Consider the following 22989-nt stretch of genomic DNA (forward strand, 5'->3'; position numbering starts at 1 on the left):
CATTACTTTTTTTTTTTTAGATTTCATGATTTTATTATAGTTTTTACACTGCTAATATCATAAATGTACAGCAGGACAAAAGCTTCAAGGATAAGTTATTATAAAATCCTCTAAAATGACTATGTACAGCCCCTAGAATAACATACTTTTCTCCCTGTATTCAGATTTAATTTTGTTTTTCTATTACATCCAATTTAACTACGGCTTTTTTAGATACTTCCTTGTCTAGCAAGAAGCTCCGCCCATTTTCCCACCCGCAATAAAGCAAATCGCTGACAGGAAAGCACATAAGGCACTTCAGTTTCTGAATGCATAAGCAGTGGTTTGTTTTCTGAAGTTGGCCAACGTTTCTTTCGTCTGGAAAACGAAGCACTGCGTATGCTTTCCCACCGCCAATTTACTTTATTGCCAGTGGGAAAGCATTTTGGAGAGATGTGTCGCCCCCAGTAGCACAGCGAATGTGCTCCCGCTTTAGTGTATAAACAAAACTGGCTAAATAGATAGGCTTTGCAAAATAAAAAAGGTTTCCAATACAGTTAGTTAGCCAAAAATGTCATCTATAAAGGCTGGAGTGGGCATATGTCTAATATACTAACTAGAACACTACTGACTTTTACCAGTCCAATCAGTGACTCGGGGGGGGGGGGGGGGGGGGGGGGCATTTGAGACATAACTATTTGCTTTTGAACCTGACCTGCATGCTCACAAACCAACTGAACAGTTATGTCCCATGTGGCCTCTCTTCAAGTCACTAACTAGCTTAGAGAGCTGAAAGAAGGAAGTAGTGTTCTGGCTATTATGTTCAACATCTGATTACCCCAGCCTTTATAGAGTACATTTTGTCATTTTTGCTTTTCTATTTACCCAGTTTTGTATGTATGTATATATTTATTTATAAAGCGCTACTTATGTACGCATCGCTGTATAGTAGAATATATTTTGACGCTAAACTGTTTTTTTTTTTTTTAAAGCTCAGTACGTCAGTGATCCCGGCATTGCAAGTCTGACCCCTAGGAATGCCTGTATTGCTCACAGAGCTGAGTTAGCGCTATAAATCAGTAGCAACACCTGGCAAGGAGGTGAAACAGCGCTATCGAAATTGCTCATTTTCACCTCAATGCCGATTTGAAAATGAACTCCCTGAGAATAGAAGCAAAACAGAAGTACTTGGGCCCATCAGCTAGAGGAGGATCATTATGGGAAAGCCTGTGCTCACACAATGGAGCCAGGCAGCTGGAACAAGAAAAATACATGTACAGGAGAGAGAAACTAGATAGAACCAGGTCGCTCATACCAGCATCACATTAACCTCTTACTGGCCCCACTGCTTGGTTTCTCCCTGTAACTCCAACCGACCGTGGGAAAAGGGCAACTCAAACAAGTATAATCCAGGGAATGGAAAAGCCAACAAATGGGCAGAATCACCTTAGATGCCCCCCAGTAGCCCCCCCCCCCAATACAAGGAGGATTAGTTATTCATTTAGATTCTCATTACATGGAATCTCAGAAACCAGTGCAGCCTGCATCAGAATTAACAGCTCCTATGCCAGATGTAACCTCTCTCTCTCATGTTTTGATGATTTCCCATTACCCCTAAGTTTAGCTTCCTAACAGCAGCCCAAAAGCTCACTGAGCATGTGCAGTGCCACTGACACCCAGACGACATATCAAGACTATAAGATGGGGAGGCTCTAGGAACAACTTTATTCCCTACATACATATCTATAGCTATCAGGTCTGAACTGGCATTCAAAATGGGCCCTGGCATTCCCAGTACACAGAGGCCCAAAGAGCCCCCCAGCAGCCCAATAAATAGTTGGTATCTATGGCATCTTACAGCAGCCCCTCAGGCATTCCCAGTACCCAGAGGCACAAACAGCCCCCCCAACCCAATAAATAGTGACTGGCTATGGCATCTTACAGCAGCCCCTCTGGCATTTGCCAGAACCCACAGATTGCCAGTCCGGACTTGACATATAGAAGGAAGTATCTCCAAATTAAATTCCTGAATTCCCCATAGACTTCTATTGAGTTTTCATGAAATAAACTTCTCTCTTAACTGTATCTGGTCCAATATGAGACACCCCCCTGGAGTTCTGTGTCTGTATAGAACAGGGGTGGGCAAACTTTTTGGCTCAGGGGCCACATTGACTTACCTGTGGCCCCCATCAGGAACTCGTGGGCCCTTTCTCCTCACAGGCCTCGGGCAGCCACTGGGTCTGCTCTCTATTGTTACAGAACTTTGCCAATGTATGTGAACCCTACTATATCTGTGTGGGTGACTGTACACAAAGAAGTCCCTGCCCCGCTGAGCTTGCAATCATTTATTGGTGCTTGATATAGGAAGTGGCCAAGGTCATTGAAGGAATTGAACCCAGGCTGTTCTCTAAGGATCATTTTCAAATACAGATGCAAGTGTGGTTGCACTTTAAAAAAAAAAAAAAGGGGGGGGGCCAAATGTTGTGCTCGATATAACGTGGTTTCCTCTGCATTGTGGGTAAAAATTGGAAAAGGACACTTTGCACACTGACTCACCATACGAGTGAATTGCACGGCCTGGGCCTTTTCCTGTTCTAGCAATGTAAGTACGAGCGCTGAATGAAGTGTGGGCTGTTGATACAGGAATAACTCCAGCCTGCAAAGTTAATATTTACTTAAAATAAATATCCCTGGGCAAAAGAGCCCCCTCCCCCCCCCCAGATTTCATTCACATTCCCAGGTTACACAGCTCACTTACTGGCGCTACAGAATAACACCCAAATCCCACAGCCACGAGGCGGGGAAGGGAGAAAGGACAATCAGGGTTACACTAAGTTACTAAGGATCTGGGATTGCCAAACGCACTGGCACAGTCGTTACACAGACCTGAACTTCCACAAACAGCCCCCTAAGTTTGCTCATAGCCTGTACAGAGAGATACCATAAACTATGGCAGCATATGGATTCCCCTGAACTAAGCACAATTCAGCAGGAACAGCCCCCTAAGTTTGCTCATAGCCTGTACAGAGAGATACCATAATACTATGGCACATAGGGATTCCCCTGTACTAAGCACAATTCAGCAGGAACAGCCCCCTAAGTTTGCTCATAGCCTGTACAGAGAGATACCATAAAACTATGGCACATAGGGATTCCCCTGTACTAAGCACAATTCAGCAGGAACAGCCCCCTAAGTTTGCTCATAGCCTGTACAGAGAGATACCATAAAACTATGGCACATAGGGATTCCCCTGTACTAAGCACAATTCAGCAGGAACAGCCCCCTAAGTTTGCTCATAGCCTGTACAGAGAGATACCATAAAACTATGGCACATAGGGATTCCCCTGTACTAAGCACAATTCAGCAGGAACAACCCCCTAAGTTTGCTCATAGCCTGTACAGAGAGATACCATAAAACTATGGCACATAGGGATTCCCCTGTACTAAGCACAATTCAGCAGGAACAGCCCCCTAAGTTTGCTCATAGCCTGTACAGAGAGATACCATAAAACTATGGCACATAGGGATTCCCCTGTACTAAGCACAATTCAGCAGGAACAGCCCCCTAAGTTTGCTCATAGCCTGTACAGAGAGATACAGCAGGCTGAGTTAGCAGCAGTATATACCAAGTTCAACAGGCAAAGCTGAGGCAAATATGGACCCCACACCCTGGAACAGTCCAGTTCTGTTACTGTAAGAGCTAGAAGGTGCTACTGACTGCTGGAATATTGCTCAGGGGAGCTTGTGGGAAGTCCTGGCCAGTCCTCCCCCAGCAGCTATATTTAACTTGTCCTTTACTTGCATCTGTCACTAACGTCAACTCAGGGATAACCCTGCATTCCTTCCCCACTGAGGTAAGAACCTCCGAGCCCAGATCCCAGCGTACTAGTTCCATTTCATTTACACTCACGGACGGATTGTTTACTGGAACATACAGAATATTCTACCATTAGAAAATGAAATCTAAGGCTTCCTTGGATGCGGTGGAGGAATATGGGATCTGTTATTCGGAAACCTGTTATCTAGAATGTTCCGAATTACATCGACTCCATTATAAGCAAATAATTCTGTTTAAAAATTATTTCCTTTTTCCCTGTAATAATAAAACAGTACCTGTACTTGATCCCAACTAAGAAATAATTACCCCTTATTGGGGGCAGAACAGCCCTATTGGGTTTATTTAATGGTTAAATGATTCCCACACAGTGGTGAGGAAAGTAGTGTGGCAGCTCCCGTTCATGTTATTAAATAGAAGAATGGTGACAAATAATGATCCCTTCAGAACAGTAGAGCAATGATAATCCCTGCTAACACCAGATCCCCCCAGAGACAAAAGAGACCACAGGTGGAAGGCAACTTGCCACATTCATGGAAGTCCCAGCTGGCATACACTCACATCTGCAGCCCCAAGGAATTTAGCCAACTAGCCCCCTAGCCCCACAGGCATAAACTACAGAGTCAATCAACTAGAATTCATAATCAAAGGACTAAAGTTGCCCATACACTAGGGGGCTGATTTACTTACCCACGAACGGGTCGAATGGAGTCCGATTGCGTTTTTTTCGTAATGATCGGTACTTTGCGATTTTTTCGGATTCTTTACGAATTTTTCGGATCCAATACGATTTTTGCGTAAAACGCGAGTTTTCCTATCCATTACGAAAGTTGCGTAAAAAGTTGCGCATTTTGCGTAGCGTTAAAACTTACGCGAAAAATGCGCAACTTTTTGCGTAAGTTTTAACGCTACGAAAAATGCGCAACTTTTTACGCAACTTTCGTAATGGATACGAAAAACTCGCGTTTTTACGCAAAAATCGTATTGGTAACGAAAAATTCGTACAGAATCCGAAAAAATCGCAAAACATACGAAAAAGTCGCAAAATGTTCGTTTTCAAGTCGGAACTTTTCCAATTCGGGTTGGATTCGTGGGTTAGTAAATCAGCCCCTAGGAGTGCAGTAGTTTGGATCTTTACCCAGTTTGGCCACCAACACAGTAGGCCAAATCTGAATGATCCCTAGGCCAGCAAATGTATAAAATGGGGGCCTGGGGGGGGGGGGGGGGCGCATGGTCCAACCATAACCAGCCCACACCCAACCCAAAGCCCTACCAACCTTATGTACCCACGTCTGTCCTGCCCCTCGCTGATATTCTTCAGGGGAGTGGGGGTAGGGCAGAAGGAAGCATATAAATAAGCAAAAAAGGTTTCAGGGGGCCATTACCCATCACCTACTGGTAAACACAAGAGTCCAGTGGGTTTTGGGTCAGCCTGTATCTGCCCGATTTATCCGTTAGGATGACCCCATACACAAGCCAATAAGCTGCTGACTCTTGAGAAGACAATCCAACAGCTTTTATCAGCCCCTGTGTGGCCACCATAAGGTTAATGTACAAGCCATAAACTACGTAACCAGCTACAATCCAGGGCAACCCAGTTCAGGGGGTCAAAAAAAGCCCCCCCCCCCACTGTTAAGTTTAATTTGCTAGAGGGGGGGGATCAAGCCACAGACCCACTACAACCAAAAAACTCTGAGAACCACTGATCTAGGTGTTCGGCCATATCTGAGCCCTAAGTGGCTATAAGCCATGAGCTTAGGATCTGGCCTAGAAGCCATAAACAATGGACTAAGCCAGGCAGCAGCCATAAACTAAGGATTTCAAGAGCTTAAAGCTGCCAACTGGTGGGGCATTTGCTTACATAAAGGGTTATGGGGGGGGCATCACATACTGAGAAGCTATTATCTACTGCTGAAGTGGCCCCCAGTCTACACAAAGACCTTTCCAGACCCTCTGCCCAAAACAGTAGAATGGATAATAAACTCACTTGCATGGAAATAAATCTGGCTAGCACTGACCCAGAGCCTCTGTGTAGTGTAGAGATTTAGGCAGCCATAAACCGGGGATTCCACTAGGTACCGGCTATAAACTAGGGATTTACTCTTCATTAGCAAAGGGTGTGCCCAGTAATGCATCACTTGCACTGCTAATATTATACATTGTCCCTTTGTGGGTCACTGGGCATGCTCGCCCTAGAGCTGGCACTCCATTACTTATTAAGCCAAACTAGGGTCACCGGGCCCTGTGATGTATATGGGAGGAACGTTGGAACTAAGGAATGTCTAGACACGCACAAGGAATAATACAAAGCATTCTATACGGCCAACTTCGCCTTTTATTCTCATTTTAAAAGGAGGCTTTCTAATCTCTATGGTCTTTGTTTTCTGCCTAGGAATCCAAGCAAACAAGCGCTCTGGTTATATAGATCTATCCACAGGCGATAACCTGGGCACAGCGGCAGTGTAAATACACTCAAATCTCTATCTGGGTTACAGGTAATGCCTATTCTATAGAACACACACATATATATCTATATATCTCTGCAGCTGATATTCTTGTTAACCCTGGCCTGCTCATTTTCTTTGCTAATCTCAAGATTAAAAGGAAAATGTATAGGTAAAAATGTTATTCTAAAGATCAGTCAGCATACATACCCATCAAAGTCTGCCCCATGTATGTAATAAATTGCCCTCATTCTGCCCGGGGCAGTACCCAGGGTGAAGGTGGGGAGAAGCGCTGTTCTGATCCCAGGGGCCCTTATGCCAGAATCTCAGCCTGGGATGCTGCCCTAGTTCTTTTATTTTCCCTTTAATCATGAGACAAGCAGAACACATTAGCAGCCCATACAGTCTGGCAATTTCCTTGATCACTGCCGGAGCTGTCAGAGAAAGACTTCTTTTAGTATTTACAAAGGAAAAAAAATTGAGCCTATAATCTTTTTTTGAAGAACGTTACATCCCTTTTACCATTCTAGCTGCACCGCGCTACATGAGAAGTACATGAGAAATAGCTATACTGGCAATTTTATGGTATATATCTGTACAGGCTATAAGGAGATTTGGGGGCCATAGAAGTTATTTAAATGGGGCCCCCCATGAACACAAGCGGACAGTACAAAAAAAACCCACCCGTGTGTGTGCAATATAACCGGCTCATGTTACTGTTGCAATTTTTATGGAAACGACATAAATTGCATACGTTTTGAGATAACTTTATATGTAACTCATACAATTTGTGTAACATGGCTGGGCCCCTTATGGAAGATGATTTTACTGGGCCTGGCACAACACTAGCCACTCTCCCCCCTGATGGCAGCCCTGGGAAGTGACGCCAATGAGGGCACTGGGCAGTGAATGGCACAGGGGTGTAAAGCCCGATATGACTGGCATTACATGGGGGTCAGAGACAGACACTGGCATATGGGCAGAAACAGAAGGAGCTGTGACAGGCATACATGGGGATAGGAGAAAGGGTGGGGGGGGGGTTAAGAAATGAAAATAGCAAATGGAATCATGAAAAGGGCAGTAACTGACACGTGGTGGTTGGATGAGAGGGACAGACAGATAGGGAGAGCTAAAAAGAGCTAAAATTGGCAAATGGGTGGTGAAGGTGGCACATAGGGAGAGAGGAGACCTACTGAGATTGGCGCACTGGATATGAGATAATGGTGTATCTGAGTAATAGGGTTAGGTTGACATTGGCACTTGGGGTTGAAGAGAATTATGCCTAGGGAAGTGAGGGGGATAGAATGGCATATACAGAGAGAGAGGGAATGGCACTCAGACTGGCACACAGGAGTGAGGGGGATAGAATGGCATATACAGAGAGAGAGGGAATGGCACTCAGACTGGCACACAGGAGTGAGGGGGAGAGAATGGCATATACAGAGAGAGAGGGAATGGCACTCAGACTGGCACACAGGAGTGAGGGGGAGAGAATGGCATATACAGAGAGAGAGGGGATGGAACTTAGACTGGCACACAGGAGTGAGGATGGAAAAGAAAAAAACCTGATGGTGCTGTAAATGGCACTTAGGGGATCAGGGGTATGGAGGGGGGACTGGCACAATGGAACGGAGATACGGAATAGAGAAAAGTAGATGGGGAGGGCAACTAGGAGCTGTACTGCACTTACTGGGTTTAGCCGCCCCCCCAGTGAGCTGCAGAATTGGGAAGAGAGAAAGTGCTGGTACCAGCATGTTCTTTCCCTACACAGCCTTGCGCTTGTCACGGAGCTTTCAGTCCCAGTAGAGCTGCACAGGGATTGGACGCCTGAAGTTCCAACTTCAAATCCCCATGCAGCTTTAACATCAGTGACCAACAAACATACAGAAAGCTGCTCCCTTCAGAAGTCTGCAGCTCACTAACAGCAGGGGGCCCAGCTAATCCCAGTAGGTGCCGCACGGTAGGGCCAACCACCCCACCCCCAAGGTCCTAATAACTTAATGGCCCAGGTTGGTTGTCCCCCTGTCCCCCCGATGGCGGACCTGGCTGTTCCTGCTGAACTGTGCTTAGTACAGGGGAATCCCTATGTGCCATAGTTTTATGGTATCTCTCTGTACAGGCTATGAGCAAACTTAGGGGGCTGTTCCTGCTGAATTGTGCTTAGTACAGGGGAATCCATATGCTGCCATAGTTTTATGGTATCTCTCTGCACAGGCTACGGGCAAACTTAGGGGGCTGTTCCTGCTGAATTGTGCTTAGTACAGGGGAATCCATATGCTGCCATAGTTTTATGGTATCTCTCTGTACAGGCTATGGGCAAACTTAGGGGGCTGTTCCTGCTGAATTGTGCTTAGTACAGGGGAATCCCTATTCTGCCATCCCAATGCCAGAAGCAGAAATGCAATACAAGTACAAAAAAAAATGAATTCCCCTTTAATTCTGCAGAGAACTGAAAGGAAACCATTTATTGTGAGTCGTTCCCTGCAGAACAGCCTCTTCTCTACAGGTATAAGGGCTTTATGTGTAGGGAAAAATGGGATCCACCCACGCCCTGAGGCCAGTCTGAATTATGCAGAGCAATACTGGCACAATCCTGTTAGGGAGACAATGAATTCTCAATTCCGGGGTAAATTTAGTCCCCTCTGCCCTTAAAGGAACATTACAGAAAAAGCACAGGTTGGCATAGAGGCGGGGCAGGCAATATATGATTGACAGCTCAGATTTTTAAATACATTTATAACAGGTATGGATGATTTAATTAAAAAAAGAATCTGGGTTTCATGTTCATTTTTTAAGAGACTTTTATTATACAGCTTTGTATGTGTGGGTGACAGGTCCCCTTTTTAGTATGTTATACAATGAGCAACTTTTCAGTTGGTCTTCATTATTTTTTTTTTATAGTTTTTAAATCTGCCGCCTTCTTCTGACGCTTTCCAACTTTCAACTGGGGGTCACTGACCCCGGCATCCAAGAAACTGTTCTTTTTCTGTGAGGCTACAATTGTATTGATAGTTACTTTTTATTACTTATACTATATTTTTCTATTCAGGTCCTCTTCTATTCCTATATCCTATACCAGGTGTGGGCAAACTACGGCCCGAAGGCCACGTGTGAAAACGTGGAGACGGCAAATAGCGCAGAAATGGCGGAACGCTGGCCCAGCCCGGCCCGTCTGTAACTCAATGTGGCCACTGAGCCAAAAAGTTTGCCCACCCCTGTCCTATACCATAGGCTTTTATAGCAAATTTAATGCCCGTAAAATGATATTTTTCTTTTTAATGGTAAATTCTAGGGTTAATTAGCCTAGAGGGCCATAGAATGAAATACATAGAAGTCTGATGAACTCTTCACAAAAAGAATAGCCTTTAATCTTAGCTGCTGTAATATCAGTACCAGGAGAAGCTCGCTCAGCGCCATGGAGGTTGTTGCACCGGGCCCTGGGGCACAGCCAAGATCTGATTTGTAGACGCACTTAACTTACCACTGAAGTGCCGAGGTTCTCAGAGGTCAATTGGCATTCATGGCTGTACCCACTACACGCCACACAGGATGATTAAGTGCTCTGCAGAGACTTTGTTTTGTATAAATACTTACTGTATAGAGAGCTTAACTGCCTACGGTAAACAAGATGGCCACGGGGCTCTTTTTAGACTGTTGTGGTGGTTCTGTGTGCACTAAAACGCATGGAGGTTAAAGAGGACATATTAGAAATGCCTACTACTTTGTACAGACTCAACAAAATCTATAGTTTTTGTTATTTCCTGAGTTGAACAAGACAAACAAGGAAAGCTGAAGCTACTCCATGTTTGGTTCTTGTGAGCTAGATAAATAGATTACCAGTATACAATGTGCAGCGGTCTGCCCTTCACCCTTGGTTGGGGCTGTTTTGTTAGCAGGAGTTCATTATACAGGGGGATTATCTGTGCAATTCAAAGACCAATTGCTGAGCTGGAAACTTGCTGTCGGTTGCAGGGAGTGAACTAAACACCCTTGGTTGGGGCTGTTTTGTCAGTAGGGGTCTATTATGCAGGAGGAGTATCTGTGCAATTCAAGGACTAATTATGGAGTTGGAAAGCTGGGAGTGCATTAACCACAGGGAAAGCAAATCTCCTGCCCCTTAGTATAAGTGACCCTGCATCCCCTAAAGGAAATATCCCTATTTGTTTCAATGTTAAGAGGCCGCAGGGCTTTACATTCTAGCATGACTGCCACAAAAGCATATGCTGCCGACTACCAAGATCCATTAATGCCGCTAAATGATCCTGCACGATGGGCAACTTCCTTATCATTCCCTCGGGATCTCTGAAAGAAGCTTCCCTTGTGCGTTTTTCTGCCGCATCGTTGTCCAATTACACGTCTCTGCACAAGTGGAACCGGAGGCTGGCGTATTGGCCACTTGATATACTGACACTGATGCCCAAATCCCTGCTAAGCAGCAGGCTCTGGAGATGGAAGAGTTCTTGTCACATGACCTTGCTTGGCTCGAGGGCCAAATGAGACTTTTTCCGCTCCCCTTCTCTGCGAATGACAACTTCTATCCCCCCCATATACTGAAACCCAAACTCCAGAGGGCTCATTTACGTCTGCAAGGTTCCCCAAGGTCAGTTGCACATAAACCATGTTCATTAAAGGCACTTGCATCAAAATACATTCCTTGTATAGTTGCGCTTAGCGGCTCAGCACTTCTTTCTTCCCTTCCGAATCAGGCACTACTACGCCAATTGGCACAACCGTCACTTTCTGACCAGGCGGCAGCTCCAGGGTTCCCCCCCTGCACCAATAGGCGCAGCACACTTGCGGCTAAGGGACCGAATGCCAAAATGAACTGCAACGTGAATCCGGCACAATTGTGCTGAATATTTTCGACATCTGTCTAGCTTTATTTCCGATGTTCATTGTCTCTCCTTAGGTGCTCCCTCCCTAATTATTTCCTTACTCCCGGCTTATTGAGTAGCTGTCATCTACGGACACCCAACTTACTGGGGGAGAGAACGCGACGAGACTCGAAGCTCTGCCCATTATGGAAAATCCCAGTGGGATCCCCAGCATACAGCAGAGCTGACTAATAACCATATATCTAAGTGCTGGGACCAACTGGGCTCTGATCTGTACAAAAGTACTGTTCAGAGTTCGACTTACCACCCAAATGCAGACTATTCTTAGGGTGAAGACACACAGAGCTACTAGTAGCAGCTACTTGTCGTGGCTACTAAAATAGACAATGCTGACCATTTACTGATAACTGTCTCTACATGTGTTTTAGCAAATATAGAGCTTACAATCTACAATATAGATTGTAAGCTCTACGGGGCAGGGACCTCGTTCATCTTGTTTCTGACTCTAATTGCAACTGTACCTTGTATTTATTTGTATTTATTGTTGTACTTATCCATTATCTTTAACCCCGTTTGTATTAATGTATTCTACTGTACAGCGCTGCGTACGTACGTACGTACATACATACATACATACATACATACAAAGGCAATTCTTAGTATTGTCTACGGCAGGGGATTTTCTGGAGTTTAGTAGCCGTGAAAAAGTAGCTGCTACTAGTAGCTCAGTGTGTCTTATAGCTTAATGTATATCACTTAAAATACAAACATTACCCTAATCTGCCCCATCCAGCAACCCTTAGCAACCAACCAGCAATAAGCTATGAACAGCCTTCTACTAGTCAGCTAATGAGTGCAAGCAATTGGTTTCTATGGGTTACTGCAGTGACGTAAAAAATAATTGCCTTGTGTTAGCAAATGAGCCCCAGTAACCAATAACTGCAAAAACAATTTTTTTTCTGGGGTTACTAACACCATATAAACCAACAAAAATGGTATTTTAAATGGTAAATCCGGCTTCTGAACCAAAAGAGCCCCACACAACACAATAACCCCTAATATCCCTATCCCTGTAATCTGTTCCTGCAAAAAGTATGAATAAATACCATTTTATATGCTGAAATCCAGCTGCAAAACTGTTCTCTTCCTGCAGCATTTGAAATCCTGGCAGGGGAGGAGGGACTAAAACATTCATGTTACAAATTGTAACAACTTCTCCCCAGCTTAAGGTGGCCATACACGTGGCGATCTGACGATGTTTCGTACGACCATCGGTCGCACGAAACATCGTAAGATCCGCCACACACCATTCAGGGCTGAATCGGCAGGTAAGGAGGTAGAAACAATAGGATTTCTACCTCCTTCTGCCGATTCAGCTCTGAAGGGAGAATTTTGGTCAGGCGCCTTCTATGGCGCCCGATCAAAATTTTCAAACTTGTCCGATCGGCGAGTCGTCCGATATCGGCAGCTTCCTGCGATATCGGTCGACTCGCCGACATGCCATACACGCACCGATTATCGTACGAAACGAGGTTTCGTACGATAATATCGGTGCGTGTATGGCCACCTTTACAGACAGCATGCAGGAACTACATAATACCATTAAATTACCGTTATATGTACTGATATTCTCCTTAAAGCTGTCTGAACTCCCAGGATCCCAAGAGCCAAAGAAAGGGAGCAAGTAGCAGCTGGAGAGCCATATGTTTAAATACCCGGATATAATCTTGTTTCCAGAGGAAAGTGTGGATGTTGTGCAAATATTTACAATCGTAATCAATTGGGAAAATGCAGAGATAAGCTGCGCGGGCGCTTGGGTTGTGTCCAGCATGGGGATTTCAATGCGACTGCACGATAATATATAGCTGCGAGGCTAGTAGCAACCAGGACTGAGCTTTCTGTACAAAAGGTTTCCGGATAGTATAACAAAGCATGGCACAACAACATACAGAAATCCCAGGTAGGCACTGTCCTCCTACTGATCTAGTATTAAAAAAAAAAAAGAAACAAAGACTCATTTTCAATTCAAATAACCTTTGGGAAGGAGAGCCTCATTAATCATAAAGCCGTGCGTCCGGATGCGACTTTGCGGAGCTAAACAAACAACGCGTTCCGCTACAGCGTGAAAGGCACTGCAGGCAAACTGTCATTATCCTTGTTTGCTTTGAGTTCTAATCTGAGGAGAGGAGGAGGAATACATACCCTGCATGCTGCCCATAGGAGAACTGCTAATTAGCCACTAGTTACTTTGTTCATCATCAGCTTAAATAAACAGGATAAATGATGGGCCCAAACGCGTTTCACGCAGGTGTATTTTACTGGCTTCACTACGCACATGGCCAACACTTCTAATTATAAAGCTGGTGGCACACAGGGAGATTAGTAGCCTGAGCTAAATCTTCACTAACGCGAGCGACTAATTTCCCCAAAATACCTCCTCACTGGCAAGAATGTGAATCACTGGTGGGAAGGAATATGCGTCGCTTCGGTTTTCCAAAGTCGCCTGAACTTTCCTTGTGAGATAATTTTTCCGAAGTTGCCAGAGGTTAAGTGATGTGTATGCCATTCCACCAGCGATGCAAATTCTTGCCGGTGGGATGGCATTTCGGGGAGATCAGACGCCCACGGTTGCGAAGATTTAGCGCAGGTGACTATTCTCCCCGTGTCCCACCAGCCTAAAAGACAGGGGAAGCCCAAGTCACAGCAGGGTGCCAGGGCTCCTCTCTCCCAATTAAATCAAGTCTGAAAAATGTCTATATTGCATATGTGCCTGGGCAGTGCAAGAGATACCCCAATCCCCAGAACAATATGGCCCTCACAGGAGTACCCTGGGCCTGTGCATTTTTCATAATAAATGACTACCTAATACCTTAGAACATACAATGCACAATAATGTTTAATAATAGCCTCACAATGCCTATACACAATAATATGTAATAATAGCCCCACAATGCCTATACACAATAATATGTAATACTAGCCACCCAATGCCTATACACAGTAGTGTGTAATAATAGCTACACAATATCTATATACAATAATATATAATTATAGTCACACAATGCCTATACACAGTAAGGTGTAATAATAGCCACACAATGTCTATACACAGTAATGTGTAATAATAGCTACACAATATCTATATACAATAATATATAATTATAGTCACACAATGCCTATACACAGTAAGGTGTAATAATAGCCACACAATGCCTATACAGAATAATGTGTAATAATAGCCAAACAATGTCTACCCTGTTTCCCCGAAAGTAGGACATCCTCCGAAAGTAAGGCACCCCCCCCGATTTTTAACCCCCCTCGGAAAATAAGGCACCCCCCCAAAAATAAGACACCCACCCAAACGATGGAATAAATGTGTACTGTATTCTTCTTCATGGAAAAATAAGACATCCCCTGAAAATAAGACCTAGTGCATATTTTGGAGCTTAAAAAAATATAAGACAGTGTCTTATTTTTGGGGAAACACGGTATACACAATAATGTATAATTTTAGCCATACAACGTCTATACAGAATATTGTGTAATAATAGCCACACTGCACCTATACAAAATCATGTATAATTCACAATAATAGCAACACTATGCCTATACACAATGTGCAATAATAGCCACACAATGTCTATAGACAATAATGTATAATGCACAATAACAGCCACACTATGCCTATACACAACATTTTGCAATGACAGACACACAATATTTTGCAATGAAAGACACACAATGCCCATACACAATATTTTGCAATGACAGACACACAATGCCCATACACAATATTTCGCAATGACAGACGCACAATGCTCATACACAATATTTCGCAATGACAGACACACAATATTTCGCAATGACAGACCCACAATGCCCATACACAATATTTCGCAATGACAGACACACAATGCCCATACACAATATTTCGCAATGACAGACACACAATGCCCATACACACACAAGAGGAGGTGCCAGAATACCGCCATATCTTCCTTTTCCCACTTCATTAGCAACTATTTCTCAGCAAATCTATTTTAGGAGTTTTTGAGAAAGAGGTGTGAGAACTTCCTCTGCATGTAACAAACTAAAGTGGGTGGAGCTAGAGCTAACCTGTAGCCAATACGTGCGTTAGAATGTTATATATTCAAAGCAGAACAGAGCTAAATGAAAAATAAAACCAAGATACCCAAATATTGCTCCTCTACATGGAATGGAGGTAAAACATCCAAACATTTATGTCTGCCATCTACATAAGAACCCAGGGCGGAAAGTCTAATAACTAACTGTCTTAATATCATTGGCCCATTCTTAGAGTTACAATTGGCTAATCCTCCTTTCCCAATGCACTACAGACATTTAGCTCGTTGGGTTACTGCCTGTATCTGTAAGGGAATGTTCATGGCACAAGTGTTGGTTAAATGTCCCTTCATGCTTGCCACTTGCATCTGTGACATGATTAAAGGGGACCTGTCACCTAAGAGATAATTCCAAATTTATTTCTGTCATATTAGTTGAGCAAAATAAACCTCGCTTACACTATATAAAATGTATAAATCTTGTTTCCTTTAGTCTTAGAATAACACTGTTACAACAAGCAGGCAGCTGCCATTTTGTCAACACCATTATTATTAAATCTTGTTTATGTGATAGAATGGAGGACCAGAAGCCCAAACTCATGCACTGGTTACATAGTTAGTTGGTGAGGAGGGAGGGAAAAGTGAGAATTGCAGTGACATCGAGGAAATACGGAATGGAAAGTTAAAGTTATTGTCTGGCCCCGCCTCTATGCCTAAGGTGGGGCAAGCAATATATGATTGACAGCTGGGATCTTTAAATGTCTTTATAATGGGTATGAATATATTAATAAAAAAAAGGAATTTGGGTTTCATGTTTAGTATGAAATGGACTTTTATTATACAGCTTATTATTTCTGGGTGACAGCTTCCCCTTTAAGTGACCCCTATGGTGCGTCTGAATGAGATGGTTGTGAAGTTCACGCAGAAAGACCATTACACTGGGGAGTGTGTCAATATTCCTTTAAACTCCCAATGCTCATTCTGTTTGGGCTACAACACAAGCAAAATCAGTAATAGGAATATCACATTTGACTTTACAGATTTCTTCTCTATGTTTAGAATGTAACGCCCCCCCAAGCCAGCCCTCCGGCAACCGCAGGAAACAGATCATTAAATTTCTGGGCGGCCATACATGTAACGATGCGTTAGCTTGGCCACAGTGCCCCATAAAATAGATCTTTGCCAGACAGCCATGCTTGGGCAGATTACAGGTGGCCATACACGGGCCGATTCTAGCTGCCGATATCGGTCCCTTAGCTGATTCAGCAGTTTATCTGCCCGTGTATGGGCACTAACGACAGGCCTGCCCGACTGATATCTGGCCTGAAATCAGTCAGATATTGAACAGGCAAGTTTGATTTTTAGTTGGATCAGGGACCGCATTGGCTCGTTGAGCCTATACCCATCGTTCTAATGCGATCGTTTGGCCCCAGGGCCAAACGACTGAATTAGCCCAATATCGGCCACCCGTAGGTGTGGCGTGTATGGCCACCTTTACACTGCTGATTCAGACTCAGACAGTAGCTTATCTGTCTGTGTATGGGCCTTCCCCAACAGAAATCTGGCAGATCTATTGGCCAGGATCAAAAATTCCATTGGGAAAGAACTTCATTGGTACATCGGCCCCTCCTCTCCAGACGGGCCTGCATAGGCCTCCCTTCAAGCTCAGTCTTTGGCCAGGGGCCAACCAATCACATCAGAATAATTTGGCTTAGCATGTAGGTGGCCAACTGAGAAAAGATCCACTCTACTGATAAAAAGTGGACCCATACCCAACCCTAATCTGCCTACTTCCAACCTAAACACTACCTGACCCAAAACTACTTATATAACAAACAGAGCGCGTAAAGGAGCTGTCGGACCAAGGGCTTATGGGAAAATCAAACCTGTCTGATCAACACCTGTCTGATTTCGCCTAGATATCGGGAAGCCTGTTGGGGGTCCCCATACACAGACAGAAAAGCTTCCAGAACAGTCTAAAGGTGGCCATACACGCACCGATATTATCGTACGAAACCTCGTTTCGTACGATAATCGGTGCGTGTATGGTATGTCGGTGAGTCGACCGATATCGCAGGAAGCTGCTGATATCGGCCGACTCGCCGATCGGCCAGGTTAGAAAATTTTGATCGGGCGCCATAGAAGGCGCCTGACCAAAATTCTCCCTTCAGAGCTGAATCGGCAGAAGGAGGTAGAAATCCTATTGTTTCTACCTCCTTACCTGCCGATTCAGCCCTGAATGGTGTGTGGCGGATCTGACGATGTTTCGTGCGACCGATGGTCGTACGAAACATCGTCGGATCGCCACGTGTATGGCCAGCTTAAGGGTGAAGACACACAGAGCTACTAGTAGCAGCTACTTGTCGTGGCTACTAAAACAGACAATGCTGATCATTTACTGATAACTGTCTCTACATGTGTTTTAGCTGAGGCAATTCTCAGTGTTGTCTATGGCAGGGAATTTTATGGAGTTTAGTAGCCGTGAAAAAGTATCTGCTACTAGTAGCTCCATGTGTCTTCACCCTAAAGGATTCAATTTGGTAGTTTAAATCTGCCCAACTATGTAAGCTAATAAATAATGTGTATTTTATCCCTTGAAAAAAACAAAGAATTTGTCATCTGGTCACAATCACATCACTTTAACACAAGGTAAGCTAAATATATGATATATATTTCTTGCTGAATGTAACGGTTTAATTGCACAGAGAAATGTGTTAATAAATGCTATAAATATATATATATCTTCCGCTCGGGCGGCGAGAATGAAGGAACAGTGAAGTCTGCGAGCGCTGGTGGAGGTGACAAATGGTCGCATAAAATAGAAAGGATCTAAAATAGCTGTGACAGTTTTACAGTTTAGGTTTTATGTCTCCATCCAAACGACTGCAGCATTACTGAACTCCCACCGGGGGTGAGAAACACTGACTCACTGCTCGCCATCCAGCCGGGCTAATGACATCACTGCGCAAGAAAAAACCCAATTCCGACAAGTTACAGAACAAAGCTAAGCACCCACAGAGGTGCCATTCTGCCTCCTGATACACACATACATTACACCCAAAGAACAGCCGAGGGTGGGGGTAGGAGAACGACAGGCTGGGACCCAGGGACCATGTCGGCTGGAGAATCTATCAAACTCACAGACTGCGTCAGGTCTGCTGCAATATATATATATTATATATATATATATATATATATATATATATATATATATAATGGGCAGCCCTCCAACTGCAGCTGCAACACAGCCCCCAAAGCACTAGCTGTCAGCGGATGTTATAAAAGCTGAAAGAAAGCAACAAATTATAGATTGCAAGCTCCATCCTTGCAGTGATGCAGTCTGCGCTGGATCAGTTATCAGGCACAATGCGCAGTACTGACAGGGACAAGGGAGCCCTGTATAGCTACCGTAGGTCAGTGTCAGTAGGCACCCATATCCTTCATCAGCAAGAGGTGCAACAGCAGTGATGCCCAACCTGGATCCATACAGCTGCTATTGTAGGGCAACTCAAAGGGTGCTGAAAGTTGTAGCAAAACAACACCTGGGCAATTGGGATCTCACACTTTATTTTGCCCCAGGTCCTATATTGCTAAAGACAACTCTGCATTTAAAATTGATTAAAACAATCAGACCTGATTCATGCCACAGATAATACATAGAATGAATTGACTAGGCACAATCAATTTTAAGACTGATTAATCAGATACAGATAAATTATTTTCTGTCAAGTGAACAAGGCTGCAATTCATCAACTGGAACAGAACTGCTCTGATGCTTCAGCAATATGACATATAAACAGTATGCCACATATGTCAACCAGCATCTCTCCAGTTATTATAATACTACAACTCCCAGCATCCCAGACTGCAACATGCAGCAGTCTCTGACAGCTAAAACCAGTTAAACAACAGTACCTGGATAGCAATTGGGAAGGGACTGTGGCTGTGGGATAGCAGGTATAGTAGGGAGAGATGGTGCCTATAGTAGCAGAGGGGGGATAATAGCCTCTGGGAAGGGACTGGGGCTGTGGGATAGCAGGTATAGTAGGGAGAGATGGTGCCTATAGTAGCAGTGGGATAATAGCCTCTGGGAAGGGACTGTGGCTGTGGGATAGCAGGTATAGTAGGGAGACATGGTGCCTATAGTAGCAGTGGGGGGATAATAGCCTCTGGGAAGGGACTGGGGCTGTGGGATAGCAGGTATAGTAGGGAGAGATGGTGCCTATAGTAGTAGTGGGGGGATAATAGCCTCTGGGAAGGGACTGGGGCTGTGGGATAGCAGGTATAGTAGGGAGAGATGGTGCCTATAGTAGCAGTGGGGGGATAATAGCCTCTGGGAAGGGACTGGGGCTGTGGGATAGCAGGTATAGTAGGGAGAGATGGTGCCTATAGTAGCAGTGGGGGGGATAATAGCCTCTGGGAAGGGACTGGGGCTGTGGGATAGCAGGTATAGTAGGGAGAGATGGTGCCTATAGTAGCAGTGGGGGGATAATAGCCTCTGGGAAGGGACTGGGGCTGTGGGATAGCAGGTATAGTAGGGAGAGATGGTGCCTATAGTAGCAGTGGGGGGGATAATAGCCTCTGGGAAGGGACTGGGGCTGTGGGATAGCAGGTATAGTAGGGAGAGATGGTGCCTATAGTAGTAGTGGGGGGATAATAGCCTCTGGGAAGGGACTGGGGCTGTGGGATAGCAGGTATAGTAGGGAGAGATGGTGCCTATAGTAGCAATGGGGGGATAATAGCCTCTGGGAAGGGACTGGGGCTGTGGGATAGCAGGTATAGTAGGGAGAGATGGTGCCTATAGTAGCAGTGGGGGGATAATAGCCTCTGGGAAGGGACTGGGGCTGTGGGATAGCAGGTATAGTAGGGAGAGATGGTGCCTATAGTAGCAATGGGGGGATAATAGCCTCTGGGAAGGGACTGGGGCTGTGGGATAGCAGGTATAGTAGGGAGAGATGGTGCCTATAGTAGCAGTGGGGGGATAATAGCCTCTGGGAAGGGACTGGGGCTGTGGGATAGCAGGTATAGTAGGGAGAGATGGTGCCTATAGTAGCAGAGGGGGGATAATAGCCTCTGGGAAGGGACTGGGGCTGTGGGATAGCAGGTATAGTAGGGAGAGATGGTGCCTATAGTAGCAGTGGGATAATAGCCTCTGGGAAGGGACTGTGGCTGTGGGATAGCAGGTATAGTAGGGAGAGATGGTGCCTATAGTAGCAGTGGGGGGATAATGGCCTCTGGGAAGGGACTGGGGCTGTGGGATAGCAGGTATAGTAGGGAGAGATGGTGCCTATAGTAGCAGTGAGGGGATAATAGCCTCTGGGAAGGGACTGGGGCTGTGGGATAGCAGGTATAGTAGGGAGAGATGGTGCCTATAGTAGCAGTGGGGGGATAATAGCCTCTGGGAAGGGACTGGGGCTGTGGGATAGCAGGTATAGTAGGGAGAGATGGTGCCTATAGTAGCAGTGGGATAATAGCCTCTGGGAAGGGACTGGGGCTGTGGGATAGCAGGTATAGTAGGGAGAGATGGTGCCTATAGTAGCAGTGGGGGGATAATAGCCTCTGGGAGTACAGGGCCACAGGTTTGTAGTTCAACATTAACTAAAGCGCTACAGATGAGCCTCACAATCTTATTTTTAACACTGATGAATATGCAAATTCCATATAGATTACAAGCTCTAAAGAACAAACAATATTATGTATAGAGGCACAGAGAGGCACAGAGAGGCACACCTATGTGCAGTGCAGCAGAATTAGTCTCAGACATTTGGTGATTTGTGATTGTCATTAGCCTATATAAGGGAGGGCAGTATATGCCATAGAGCTGATATAGATATATTGTGTATTTTAGGAGATGTGAGTCTTTTATTCTTCCTACCTACCTAGCAGTTCACTCACTATCTGTTCTCACTACCAGACAGCAGTTTGCTGACAGCAAGTCAGGCTAATGACAAGGGGGTAGCCCAGGAACAGGGGAGGGGGGTAGCCCAGGAACAGGGGAGGCGGTAGCCCTGAAACAGGGGAGGCGGTAGCCCTGAAACAGGGGAGGCGGTAGCCCTGAAACAGGGGAGGCGGTAGCCCTGAAACAGGGGAGGAGGGTAGCCCTGAAACAGGGGAGGAGGGTAGCCCTGAAACAGGGGAGGAGGGTAGCCCTGAAACAGGGGAGGAGGGTAGCCCTGAAACAGGGGAGGAGGGTAGCCCTGAAACAGGGGAGGAGGGTAGCCCTGAAACAGGGGAGGAGGGTAGCCCTGAAACAGGGGGAGGAGGGTAGCCCTGAAACAGGGGAGGAGGGTAGCCCTGAAACAGGGGAGGGGGTAGCCCTGAAACAGAGGAGGAGGGTAGCCCTGAAACAGGGGAGGAGGGTAGCCCTGAAACAGGGGAGGAGGGTAGCCCTGAAACAGGGGAGGAGGGTAGCACTGAAACAGGGGAGGCGGTAGCCATGAAACAGGGAAGGGGGGTAGCCCTGAAAAAGGGGAGGGGGTAGCCCTGAAACAGGGGAGGGGGGTAGCCCTGAAAAGGGGAGGGGGGTAGCCCTGAAACAGGGGAGGGGGGTAGCCCAGGAACAGGGGAGGGGGGTAGCCCAGACACAAGGGAGGGGGGAGCCCAGGAACAGGGGAGGGGGGAAGCCCATACACAAGGGAGGGGGGAGCCCAGGAACAGGGGAGGGGGGAGCGCAAGGAACAGGGGAGGGGGGGAGCGCAGGAACAGGGGAGGGGGGGAGCCCAGGAACAGGGGAGGGGGGGAGCCCAGGAACAGGGGAGGGGGGGAGCCAGGAACAGGGGAGGGGGGAGCCCAGGAACAGGGGAGGGGGGAAGCCCAGACACAAGGGAGGGGGGAGCCCAGGAACAGGGGAGGGGGGGAGCCCAGGAACAGGGGAGGGGGGGAGCCCAGGGAACAGGGGAGGGGGGAAGCCCAGACACAAGGGAGGGGGGAGCCCAGACACAAGGGAGGGGGGAGCCCAGGAACAGGGGAGGGGGGGAGCCCAGGAACAGGGGAGGGGGGGAGCCCAGGAACAGGGGAGGGGGGAGCCCAGACACAAGGGAGGGGGGAACCCAGGAACAGGGGAGGGGGGAGCCCAGGAACAGGGGAGGGGGGGAGCCCAGACACAAGGGAGGGGGGAACCCAGGAACAGGGGAGGGGGGGAGCCCAGACACAAGGGAGGGGGGAGCCCAGGAACAGGGGAGGGGGGAGCCCAGACACAAGGGAGGGGGGGAGCCCAGGAACAGGGGAGGGGGCAACCTTCTATGGAGGCAGGTAAAGGTAGATATAAGGGCTGATGGTCTCCTACCTTCATCTTCCAGCTCTAGTTTCTCCAGCATGCCTTCAGTGGTGCTTTGAGCCTGTGTGAGAAGGCAGAGAAAAGGGGATGAACATTCAGGCAGGGGAAGAGGAGAAACAGCAAAGGGGAAGGGACCACCAATTATTGCCTCTGCTTCTCCCTTCACACACTCATACACACACCGATCAGCCAGCGTCCCTCCCTCACTCCTCATTTGATTGGCCATTAGTCAGAAAAAGGGCACGACCAGCAACACCGCGCCTCCTCTCATTGGCCAGCTGACGGGTTGGAAGCCGACGACCAATCAGCAAGCGCAATGCGAGAGTCTCCGCCCTGTTTCTGCGGTGAGAGAAGCTGAGGCGCCTGGCTGCTGTCAGTGCGTATGTAGTAGGGCAGCAGTTACGGTGTAATCAAACCTGTAGCCGGTACTACACGTATATCGTCAGATACTAATAAAACTAGTACCCTTACTGCTGAACGTTGTAGTTCCCAACGCATATACAAAGGCTATTCCGACATCCCTAGCTTAGTAAACGC

At 46.3% G+C, this 22989-nt stretch overlaps 1 protein-coding gene across 5 annotated transcripts in view; it reads right to left on the bottom strand.

Moving 5' to 3' along the window:
* Positions 1–22989, bottom strand: part of prkag2 (protein kinase, AMP-activated, gamma 2 non-catalytic subunit) — a 149668-nt gene that overhangs the window by 26055 nt on the left and 100624 nt on the right. For 3 of the 5 annotated variants that reach the window (XM_012964332.3, XM_012964333.3, XM_012964334.3), the window contains one exon: positions 22462–22513. In XM_012964332.3, the coding sequence (XP_012819786.1) occupies positions 22462–22513 (52 nt within the window). 5 annotated transcript variants of the gene reach the window in all.

Source organism: Xenopus tropicalis, chromosome 6 (assembly GCF_000004195.4).
Source record: "Xenopus tropicalis strain Nigerian chromosome 6, UCB_Xtro_10.0, whole genome shotgun sequence".
NCBI lineage: Eukaryota > Metazoa > Chordata > Amphibia > Anura > Pipidae > Xenopus > Xenopus tropicalis.